The sequence below is a fragment of the Ambystoma mexicanum genome, chromosome 8, assembly GCF_040938575.1.
Source record: "Ambystoma mexicanum isolate Mex_15411 chromosome 8, UKY_AmexF1_1, whole genome shotgun sequence".
NCBI lineage: Eukaryota > Metazoa > Chordata > Amphibia > Caudata > Ambystomatidae > Ambystoma > Ambystoma mexicanum.
The window spans coordinates 1,567,701,424-1,567,713,628 of record NC_090929.1 but is presented as its reverse complement, the minus strand read 5'-3'; the positions used below and the strand labels follow the sequence as shown (position 1 = coordinate 1,567,713,628).

Sequence of the window (12,205 nt, the reverse complement as noted above, 5' to 3'; positions counted from 1 at the left end):
GTGTTTTCTCAATGTGGATACCCTGTCATTACATCAGGTCTAATCATATGCAATTTGTAAATGTGGTATGTACGATGTGCAGTGATAAATTGAGATAAGACTAGGCCCTGACGAAGGATTGTATCCAAAATGCATTGGCCACACAGCCATTGTTTGCTGAAATCAATACTAAAGACATTCTGGTAAATACTAACCAAGATCAAGGAATAAAACTTCACAGTTTGAAGAACTATTTACAGTCTACAAGTCATTATTCATAAACAATGTGAACACTAATTAACCCCCCAGTGGGAAACAAGGGTGTGCGGCCCACACCGAAGGCTATCTAGACTAGGTCTCCTTTCCACAGTCATATTTGTGTGCCTCACACAATGGCACTTTACAGTGGGATGAACCCTACTAACGAAACTATAACTAATAACTAACTTGAACTATTGCACACACAATTGGAAACAAAAGGCAGTGCCCTCTCACCAACCATTTTTCTCTGTTCTGAAAAGACAGCCGGCCAGCCAATCAGGACTGGTTGCATTCAGGCACCCCTAGAGACAAAGGACAGGGGAGTTTCAGGAACCTGCCTCACATCCTGCCTTTCCAGACACTCGAGCCAGAGGTGGGGTTCAGGGCTGAAGACCGCCAAAGGTAAAACGAAAAAAGGGCTCAAACCTGGATCAACGCACACAGTAAAACCCAAGAAAGACCTCACAAACAGAAATGGCGAAAAAAGACGACCAGGGCCATTTTGACCAAATGGTCAACCATGGATGCTGTACTGCAGTAGAGGATTCAGCCTGCAGCAGAAACGCACAATGATAGGAAAATTAAAGCACTGCCACCAGCCATTAAAAAGTAGTGAGGTTAACATAAAAATGTTACATGAGAATGTAGGATAAGGGGCTACTAGGTTACCCCCAGCACTCCAGAAAATATGGTGTGTGCTGGACCTACAAAGAGAAAAGGTAAGTAAAGTCAATTTCACTTTACTATTCTTGGGAACAGTAGTTCACACAAGGAAAGGTATTTAAACCTTATGAGAAATCTAAAGGATTTCTCTGTGACACTGCACTGAAGGTGCTGTGTGTCACCATACAAAAAGTAGATGCCTATCGAGTTTGTCAGACTCCAAAAACATTGGGAACACAGAATCCAAATCAGGTCAAAACACATGAGAGTGAGAAAAAGGTCTCGCTCACTCAAGGGTTAAAATTAAAAAGTCCTAAAGTCCAGCATAAGAGCTGAGGGTTTCTAAGGTTGAAGGGAATTAGCACAGACTAACACCGAGCTCATCTTATCCGACAGCTTTGGCTGCAATTCTTATGCCAACAATACTCAAATTCTGGTAAGTTTAGATCTTTCTCTGCCTTAGACAGCCACCAGATTCTGGGTATATCTTGAAGCTGTGGGGTAACAATTGGCTCAAGTTGAATGGTGAAAGAACTGAGGTGCTGGTGGCGGGTTCTCTTCTGCTGCTGCATTCTGCACTCCTTTTTGGCCATCTTCTCTGGGCCCCTTTCCTTTCCCTGTTCCATCTGTAAAGGATTTGGAGTAAAAATATCAGCCTCTATCTGCAGAACCTCAGATTAGCTCTATATGTCAGATAGGTTATTTTCAAATAAAAATTTTACGTGGGATTCTTCCTTACCTCCCTTCTCTCCTTAGGGCCCTTGTTATGTCTACAATCGACTACTGTAATTCCCGTTTCTGGCACAACCCATCTATTTATTGCGGTGTCTCCAAGTTCTTCAGAATTCCGCTGTGAGGAGTGCTACTTTTATGCTTAGACATGCTCATATCTCTCCAGTTTTGCAACAGCTTCACTGGCTTCGTTTGGCCAAGCACGTTCCGTTTAAGGCCCTTTATTTGGTCCATCGTGCTTTCTACGGCAGAGGCGATGAGTTTTTGCAGAAGACATTTTTACATTCTGTTTCTGCTCTGGCACTTCGCTCAGCTGAGGCGTGTCTTGTCTCGGTTCCACGATTTAAGGCCACACTGTATTGCTGGTCATTCTTATTCTGTTTCCGATGCTCTGCTCTGGAACTCTTTTCCCGGTGCCTTGAGAGCCACTGAAAAGTATCTTACCTGTCGATCCATGCGGTTGAAACGTTTGGTAATTTTATAAACTCCCGAAAAATGACTTTAAAAAGGTACCTATATGGACTCAGACATTTTTCCCAGTCCTCTCACTGCTTTCTTTGGGGCCCTTGTGATAACAGAGGAGGATTTAAGTTGTTATTATTAGTGATTTAACATACATGCATGCATGTATAATAACTCAATGAAGTTCACTCTTTCCTATACGTAATTATGTTATGTCAAAGATTGTAGTTACAGGTTTGCAACTAAATCTGTGGGGTGTCTGTCTCTCTCTCATATATATATAAAAAAAACTCTATAACCGCTTTCCTCCCTCCTTCCCGGGAACCATATAGACCTGGTACTCAACTAATAGGATAGGCCTATATGTCGTGTTTCATGGAATTAGTTGGAATAAATGTGTAACCTATTGCTGTCTTTTTCTAATACACTTGCTTTGTTGGTATAGTTCTTACGTACCTATTTGATTTTAACCTTGATGCAATACAAAATTAATATACATATAGTTGTACTGGATATCAAGTGTGGAGTATTTCACTGTGTATGTGCCTAACTCCTCTTAATATCTGCCCATCCTCCGCTTAAGAGTGAAGTCTTGACCATTTATGACAACTGGAAGAAACTGTTTACACAGTGTTATTTCACGAAGATTAAATCTTCCTGCAACCCTGACCAGATAAAACTGTGGAAAAACAACCCCTCCACAAAGTTTCAAAATGCATACAGTACCTTTAAAGCGAACCCAATTTTGTGGAATAGTTGTCTTGACTGCTCAGTCATTCAATCACTTGGAAGGTCAGATTCTCAAAGGAAACCCACTGTTAATCAAGTAGGTTCATCTAGTTGGGCCCTAGAAATAAGGCATAACAAAAAACTGACAACTGTATGACTAGAGTTAGCCCTTCCCCACATAAACTCACGTTTGTTCATTGTCCCCATCGTAAGACTGAAGGGGCTGTGAAAACAGAACAAAGGAACACGTTACCTACCTGTAACTGTTGTTCTCCAGCATGGATCTGACATGGATTCACATGCTCATGAATATTCCCTGTCGTTAGGCTGGGAATCCTCTGTAAAATAAAAAACATTTCAGTTTTGTTTCTGAACTGTCTTTCACCTATTATCTAATCACTGAGATCTGGGTCATATTGCCCCCAGCCAATGACTGCCCTCTACCCAAGCCCCTCCCCAGGCAGCCATCTTCAGATTTAGGAGCACGTAAAGTGGCAGTAAGACCAAGAAAAGAGCCGCAGAGAGAGGGGTAGGGGAGAGGGTTCGCATGTGAATCCATGCCAGACCCATGCTGGAGAACAACAGTTACAGGTAGGTAACTTGTTCCTTCTCCAGCATGGGGTCTGGCATGGATTCACATGCTCATGAATAAAGAATACATAGCAGTACACACATGCACAACTACGGGAGGTGGCAAGGCTCAATAGAAGCAATCTCTTACCCCCTCACCAGGCTCACCTTCAAGCGAACAGGTTGAGCAGCACTAATTGGCCGACTCTGGACTCCTCCCTGTCGACGCACTAGAATCTCATGAAGGTGTGCGTCGACCTCCACATAGCAGCCCTGAAGATGTCCAGCATGGGAACACCAGACAGGAACGCCGTTGTAGCAGCGATTGCTCTGGTAGAATGGGCTCTTGGACAGCCAGGCAAAGGTCCATTTGCCAACCTGTGACAATGAGTGATGCAGCCGGAGAGCCACCTGGAATGAAAGCCTTGGATAGGGCCTTCCCGTGGTCCACAGGACCAAAGTACACAAAAAGCTGAAGTTTTCCAGAAATCCTTTGTGCGGGCTACATAAAATGTCAGCGCTCGAGCCATATCCAACGAGCGCAAACTCCTTTCAGCCGGCATCAAAGGCGTCAGAAATATCAGGTAACACCAAAGGCTCGTTGAGGCGAAAGTCTGACAGAACCTTGGCGATGTAGGAGGGATGCGTCCGCAGCACCACCGTCTCATGGAAAGTCAAGTAAGGCGACCTATAGGCGAGTGCCTGGATCTCACCTACTCCTCTGGCAGAAGTGAAGGCCATGAGGAAAGCGGTCTTCCAAGACAGAAACTTCAGCAGAGCTGTATGCATAGGTTCGAATGGAGCCCCCATGAGCCTAGTCAGCACCACATTGAGTTCCTTCACCGGCGGGAACAAGCAGAACAGTCCCTTGATGAACACCAGGCACCGGTCACACTTGCCTGCCCCCCCTACACGTCACAGCGTCTCTGTGTGAAGGCATGCCTTTTCTTCCGCATTCCTTCAGCCATTCGGAGGTGAGCTCGCAAAACGGCACAGGCACTGCCGCAGGCTGTCTCTCTCCGTCTCTGACTGAGGCTGCTGATTACTGAGCCATTTTTTCCACCATCTCTGAGGTACTGCTCAACACTATTACCCTCTGTATGTCCGGCCGAGGTTCACTGTGCTATCAGGCGATCCTAGGGTTATCTCCCCTTTTATAACGTTTCTTCGTGGATTGTCTCTGTCCCATTGCAGAATCACTGGTGGCACTACATCTGAAAACACATACCCTACGGATGCCCTTATCCGCTACATTGATAATACACAATATTCAGTGACTCTACAGCAACTGAAGAACTGCGCACCGGTGTATTGTCTCAATACAGGTTTTTTTGTAGGTAATCTCTATATTTATCTTTCCTGACTCCCAAAACAGGGAGAGCCCATTTGTCCCTACCTCCCGATATAGGTCGTGAATGCACATTGCATGTACACATTCTTTTCCTCTGCTCCAATTTCAGACACTTCGCCACTTGGCCTGGCATTACTGACTGCTAGACGGGCGCTATACTGGTGTTTCCCCATTTTTTCACACAGGCACTACGTGCTTTCCCCTGTTGCACGAAAACTCCACGACGTGCCCCAGGTTTCTACTTTTTCCACCATTACTCTTGGTAAGTGAACTGCAGTTTTTTTGGTTATTCCGTTCGGTCACCTTTGGCCCCCACTGGGTCTTGTTGCTTACTCGTCCCGCATGCTATCCCACACCCTACGGGTTGGCGATTCCGGTTTGGGTGGTTGGGTCCCATGCGATGTGTTTTTGTAAAGGGGTTCTCAGACCATTATCTTTCGGTCTCCACGGGGGGGTGGTCTCACCGGTAGGTCACCAGTAGATCCTTTTTACGTTAAGAGACCCAGACATGGTTATGATGTGATCTGCAAACATGACTAGGTTCATTTTCTTTGCAGTTTACACTTTTGCTATTCCTCTACATAACTAAGTTTTATATAGATCATTCCATTCATCATGTCTATTCTACTCTTGTTTTTTTTCTAACTACTGTTTTCCTCTCGCCACATATAAAGAAAAAACCTTTTCCTTTTTGCCTCCTTCCTTCCTTTGTTTCCTACAGGGTCTTGCTATTTACTGCCCTGATGAAGACGGAGCGGTCTCTTCACCTGTGAAGAGCATCTCCTTCATCCACTTAACACCGCCAAAACGCATCACCATCTAGAGGGGATAGGAGGTCCCTCACAAAATATCTGAGCCATATTGGACCTCTAACTGAACTGCATGAATTACTGTCTCTTTAGTCAGTCAGGTTACCTCTCTCAGAAATTTTGCTGACTTTCTGGCTATATTGTTCATTCGCTTTCTCTCATGTGCTTCCGCCTCATGCGTTGGCAGATCCCATCCCAATGTACAACAATGTTAACACTGGGAGTTCATAGGTACTCAATATGACCATATAATATCGAAAAAAGTAATTGTAACCTTTTTTCAATTTTGTCTAAGTTTGATGTTTTCACACTGTGAGAAATACTATATTTGATTTTTTCATCATGCTTTAATGATCTCTGATTTTTTTGTTTTCTTCTTTTCTCTAACCTTGCAGTTTTGTCTTGTCGCATTTTATTTGTTGATTTATTAATATGTTTAGAAGGTAAAAAATGTTATAAATATGCACAAACTTTTTTTTGACTGCACCTGCCCTTATTGTTTTGGGCTTTTACTTTATGCACAATCTTTCAACATGAAGCTTGTTTTCTAATATACACAAGTCTGAATGATTCTATTTGATGTTTTGGTTTGAAATATATACAAATTATATGTAGATGTCAGTACCCCAGGGGGTATACTGGTTTGGACCAGAGGTCGGGTTTCATTCATTCATACCTCCCTTTAGGCCAATCCACATACGTACCAGTTCCTTGTGTTAATATTAGTCCGCTTTGCCCTCTTTGCTGGTACGTTAGCCCATGGGCATACCACAGCCAAATAGTGTGGCCTTCTTCTTTGTTACATAGAATTCCTAGACTAGACAGTGTGACCACAAGGAGGGTCCTCCTTGAGATCAGGTGTAGCAGGACATACCCGCAAAATGAACCTTGATGAGGTGTGCACCAGCCCCGATTTAGCCAAAGATAGTAAATACGGAAGTACCCGAGGGGCTGTGAACCTCAGAGGGTTGATCTTCTGCGACCGGCACCAAGTCGCAAAGTGCTTCCATTTGTGTCCATAGCACTTCAAAGTCGACAGCTCTGGCCTTGGCGAGAAAACTCCCTTCAGTCCGCCAGAAGCTCGTAGCCACCGAACTCTAATGCTGCAGGAGCCAGGACTTCAGGTTCAGCGATGCCTGATCGTGGTGCAGAATGCGCCTCCTTCCCTGGCGAGGAGATCCGCGACCACTGGCAGTTTGACCGGAGGGGTATGTGGACATGCTGAGTAGGTCCGGGTACCAAATCTGCCTCGGCCACGCTGGTGCAAGAGGGATGATCCTGCACCGGAACCGTCTGAGTTGACTGATGACTCGAAGTAACAGTGACAACAAAGGGAACGCGTACAGAAACAGGCCTTCCTCAAGGGAAGGAGAATGCATCCCCCATGCTCCCTGGCTGGGGGGAACCTGCTGGCAAACCTCCGGCACGTGGTGTTAGGCGCCGTAGCAAACAGAACGATCTGGGGATTGCCCCACTTGAGGAACACATACTCCACTTAATCCTGCCGAAGCTCCCACTCGTGGCAAGAGAGTAGCTCCCTGATGAGAGTCGGCGACGATGTTCTTTACTCCTGGCAGGTGGAATGGAATGAGCAATATCCCCTGGGCGATGGCACAGTGCTCAAGTCCTGTGCCTCTTTGGAGAGCGCTGTGGATCTGGTGACACCCTGCTTCCGGATGTAAAACATTGTGGTGGTATTGTCTGTGAAGACCCTCTCCACCTTGCCCTTGAGGGACCGTAGAAACGACCGCAGGGCCCAAAACACAGCTCAGAACTCCAGAACGTTGACATGCAGTGTCTTCTTGTCTGGCTGCCACGGGCCTCTGGCGTGAAGACGTCCAGTGTGGGTTCTCCAGCCTTCCAGAGAAGCGTCTGTCGCAACAGTCTCCTGGTATGGGGGGCTCGGAAAGTCTGTGCCTCCGGCGATGTTGGAGCGCACGGCCCACCACCTTATCACTCGACGGAACTCTTCGTCAAGCGCAACCCTGTCCTGAGAACTTCCGGACATCTGGACCCAACAGGCTTTGAGGAACTTCTGGAGTGGACGCATCCGCAGTCTGCAGAGCCGAATCAGGTCTCTGCACAACTATATCATGCCGAGCAGCGACTTGATGGTCCGCACCGTGGCGATCTTCAGTGCCAACAGTAGGTGCACTTTGCCCAGGAAGGCAGATATCCTCTCCTCCGACGGAGCTGCAAGGCAAGCCACTGTGTCGAGTCTGGATCCCAGGAAAAGAGCAACCTGCGATGGAGTCAAGCCGGACTTTGCATAATTCACGGAGAACCCCTGGTTCATCAGCACCCGAATCGTCGGCAGTGTCCTTTGACTTGGCCCGGATGAGCCAGTCGTCCAGATAAGGGTACACGTGGATCCCCTGTGGTCGCAGATGGGGCGCCAGCAGAGCCAGGCATTTGGTGAAGACTCTGGGCGCTGAACTCAGTCCGAAGAGAAGCACCTTGAACTGGTAATGGTTCCCCTGGACGACGAATTGCAGGAACTTGCAATGATTTGTGTGTATGGGGACGTGGAAGTACATGTCTTCTAGATCCAACGACAACAGAAAGTCTCCCTGCTCTTGTTGGCCGAGCATGTGTTGCAGAGTGACCATCCTGAACCTATGGGACTTTATGTCGTAGGTCAAGAAGGGGCCTCCAGCCACCGTTATTCTTTCTTCCGAGAAAGTACCTTGAGTAGACTCCGGAGTCGCCATGGGACCAGCTGTATTGCCACCTTTTTTTAACATGGTCCGGACCTCCAGTAGCAGCTGAGGGATGTGTTGCCCCTGCCGGGCCACCAGTGGTATTCGCACACACTTTCGTTGAAATTCTAAGGTGTGTCCGTCTGCATGAGCATCCAGCACCCATCTGTCGGTGGAGATGGTCTCCCACACGCTGACGAAGCTCGCCAGCCGGCCTCCCACCGGGGTCCAAGGGTGGGGGTCCGACATCTTGGCCGGTTCAATCTGGCTTGGAGGTCGAGGCACCGCCCTGAAGTCCTTGACGACGACCGCGGCCACCCTTGGAACAACCCCTGTTGGCCTCATGGGTCGTGGAACGGGAGGGTTGGCGGTAAGAGGAAGAGCCCCCGCCAAATCCCTTCGAAGACCTGCCAGACTTCCCTCCTGAGGAACGCAAGGGCTTCCGTCATTGTTGCAGAGTTCCCAGGGCACGAGCGACCCCATGTCTGTCTTGATGGACTGGAGGGATTCAACGGCCTTCCCGAACAAGTTGTCTCCGTCTAACAGCATGTCCAGAACCCTCATCTGGACCGCTTCCCTAAAGTTAGTTGCCTTGAGCCAGCCACGACGGCGCAGGCAAACTGTTTCCCATCTGGCGGAACCCTGTGTCCGTAATGTCAAGGGCCACTGTGACGGCGTGGTCCGATACCACCTTGACTTCCTGGAAGATGTCCAATGCCTCGACCCGCTTGTCATCGGGGAGAAATTCCAGGAGCGGAGCCATCTTGTAACAAAGCTCCCGGTCGTATCTGGCCACAATCACCAAGGCGTTGGCCGCTTTCTTCCCCTCGTTGTCTGGAGGTCTGGATGAAGAAGATGCTGAGTTGGACTATTTTTCCTGGCGGCCGCAGAGACCATCGAGTCGGGAGACAGCTGAGATAGCAGGCACTTGGGTGCAGAGTCCAGCACCCTGTACTTCTTTTCAAGACTGTCTCGTTTTGCTGGGGCTGAGGCGGGGTTCCTCAGCAGCACCAGCCCCTCATCCCAAATGTCGTCTAGGAGAGGGACAGAAAGGATGGTCTTCCTCTTCGCCTCCCGGCACTGATACAAGAAACCTTACTTCTTTTCCTCTGGTGTAAGTTGGAGAAAGCTCTGACGCCCGGGCAATCATGGAGTGGAATGATCCCACTTCGTCCGGCGGAGCAGCTCTTGGCGGAGGTGACGGGGTGGAGTCTCCCATCCCGGGATTGTTATCTGTGCCCATTGTCGCTGTGTCTGACTCCGTCCCCCTAGAGGGGGAGGGCAGCGATGGCTGGCATGGAAGTGTGGGATGTCTCTTCTTCGCCGGCGGCGGTTCCCCATTGTGAAAGGAGTGGCCGATGCTGGTGCCGCGGGCAGGGCCGGTGGTGGCGCTGTCGGCATCTTCTGTATCTCCTACACCAGCGTGTTGAGGGTCGAAATGATGGCCAGCAAAACATCTTTATGCAGCACTTGGTGAGGGGGGGCGGGGATGCTGGGCCCAGGGCCCTCGTCGTCATCCCCATGGACGGTATCAACAACTTTGTCATTGCCCACGCCTCCAGAGGGCTAATCCCAGACGTTCTCGTCGTCACCCTGGATGGAATGGATCTCCTCCTCGTCGGACGAAGAAATATCTGTTCCTTGGAGCTCTTCATCCCCACCCCCCCATACCCCTTCTTCGGGTCCTGAGGGGTCGGTCTCAGGCTGAGATCCGGCATCCTCTTCTCTGGAGTCTTCTCAAACGGCTTGATCGGAGCCTCCCTCCTGGGAGGAAGAGACACTCTGGCTGTTGCAGAGGTACCCTGGCCGGATAAGCCCCTATGGCCTGCAAGATTGATGCCACAAGTGACTTGATAGAAGAGAATGATTTGGCCTGGTATATCTGAGCTTTCACAGGAAGGCCGGCTCCCTTGTCATGTTTGGCTTTCTCTTTCGAATTTTCGTCGGGCACCTTGTCCTGCTTGGCCTTCTCCTTCGGGGCCGGGTCAGACACCTTGTCCCGCTTGGCCTTCTCGTTTGCGGGTAGGTCAGACACCGTACCCTGCTTGGCCTTCTCCTGCTTGGCCTTCTCAGCGTCTCCTGCAGCTTCCCTGGGTACCCGACTTCCTCTTGGATGAAGAGCTAGAGCAGTGGCTGGAGACCGATGCAGAAGGAGGATGATAGCGTTCTGACCGTCGCAGGACCCACAGCAGCGGCGACCCCAATGGAAGCGGACTTGCTGTGCCTGGCCGTGTTTTGGGTCCCCACGAGTGGGGCGCCCTCAAAGGACTTAGAAGCCCGCTCAGGTGGGCTGGAACCAGGAGTGGCATGCCCCTGGGAACCACCGCGCAAGAGGCCCTGGCCTTCAGCCACGTCTCCAACAGCTGGTGTCGATCCTTCATTGTGCGCTTAGTGAACCCACAGCATCACACAATTCTCTTTTTTATGCGTTGGATGAAGACAATACAGGCACTGGGAATGCTTGTCCTCCGTGAACACATTCCGCAAACTGCAGCTGGAGAAAAGCTTGAAGAGGGAAGCGCCGTCCTCCTCCTCCTTCGACATGTTCCACGCGGTGTAGGCCTGAAGAACTTCTGGAAGCTTTCAAGAAGAACGCTAGACGAAATCAACCCAGAGCTCAGTGATTGGTTTTTAGGAGAAAGAGTTCAGACATTAAACTGTTTTTGCTTTTACAGAGGATTCCCAGCCTGACGACAGGGAATATTCATGAGCATGTGAATCCATGCCAGACCCCATGCTGGAGAATTATTGGCTACTCCCTTCTTTAGCACCCTTTCAGAATTCTGCGCTTAGACTTCTTAGCTCAAAAAGTTGCACATGGCCAAGGTTTCTGGTACAACCTGAGGTGGTGGAGGTCCCATCTGCTACTCAAAGAGATTGACAGAAAATAGCCTTGCTTCCATATGATCTTCTAAGTGAATGAAGAATGAATATAAACAAGAAGTTTTTACCTGCTGTAATAGGCGAATTTCATCATTCAGTGCATCCACCCTCCTCTGATCTTCCAGGCTTAGCTGAGAAAGCAAATCTGTCCCCAGTTCTGCTTTTAATGATTCGCGTGTAGATTCCATGGCATGTAAACTTGCCTCCAAACTTTGCAAGCTGCGTTGCTAAAGAAATATTAAATGTAAAAAATAAGGCAGGATGAATGGATTAGACATGCAGTTTTACAGTAATGTGCCTGAAATTGGTTTATAGTGACTTTTTCGAACGCCATATTTTTGAAATGCCATTTTCTATACACAATTTTGCCGAAAAAAACAAACATTTTGAATGGTTTTTTATTTTAGTTTTGAAATGGGGGGTTCCCCCAACCCCCATTTTTTTTAATTGACAGTTTTGTTTAGTAACCAAACCAAATAAAAAATAATAATAATAAAAATATATATAATTATCTAAAAAAAAAAAAAAAGTTAGCATTTTGTTTGACAAAATGGCATTTGGAAATATGTTTTCTAAAAATTCACTGGATACGCCTGAAATTATTATGCATTGCACCATGTCAAGCTCAATTTTATTAGAACAAATTACTTACCGGAGGTATGTTCTTTCTGATTGATTGCTCGCCCCCTAGATTCCTCAACTTCAGATACATCCTGGCCGCACAGTTGGCATTGAAAAGGTTCTCTCAGCAGAATGGGGCCTTGTGCGCTTCAACACCAATCAATCTGGTCTTTTTGTCAGCTCCAGGAGTGACAGCAACTACAGTATAAATAAGGCACACCACGCTGTGTGATCTCAGTATCCCACATACCCATCCACTATGTTCTCAGCAAATGATGGAGCAGTGGTCAAAAAAACTGGAAAATTGGCTTCTCCTCGAAGCTCAGGGAGGCAACATTGCTCTCTGAGGGAGGTCACAGTTGGGAGGTTAATTAGAAACCTGTGGGAGAAGACATCCGTAAGAAAGATCGTACCCCCGCCAAGTATTTTGTTCTTATGAAAAGATC

The 12,205-nt window shown here is 48.0% G+C and overlaps 1 protein-coding gene across 1 annotated transcript in view; it reads right to left on the bottom strand.

Annotated features, from left to right (window-relative positions):
• The window catches only part of SMC3 (structural maintenance of chromosomes 3), a 1,173,064-nt gene that overhangs the window by 380,887 nt on the left and 779,972 nt on the right, over positions 1 to 12,205 (bottom strand). The window contains exon 21 of the mRNA XM_069611771.1: positions 11,207 to 11,365. Coding sequence (XP_069467872.1) covers positions 11,207 to 11,365 — 159 coding nt within the window. The remainder of the gene's footprint in view (positions 1 to 11,206; positions 11,366 to 12,205) is intronic.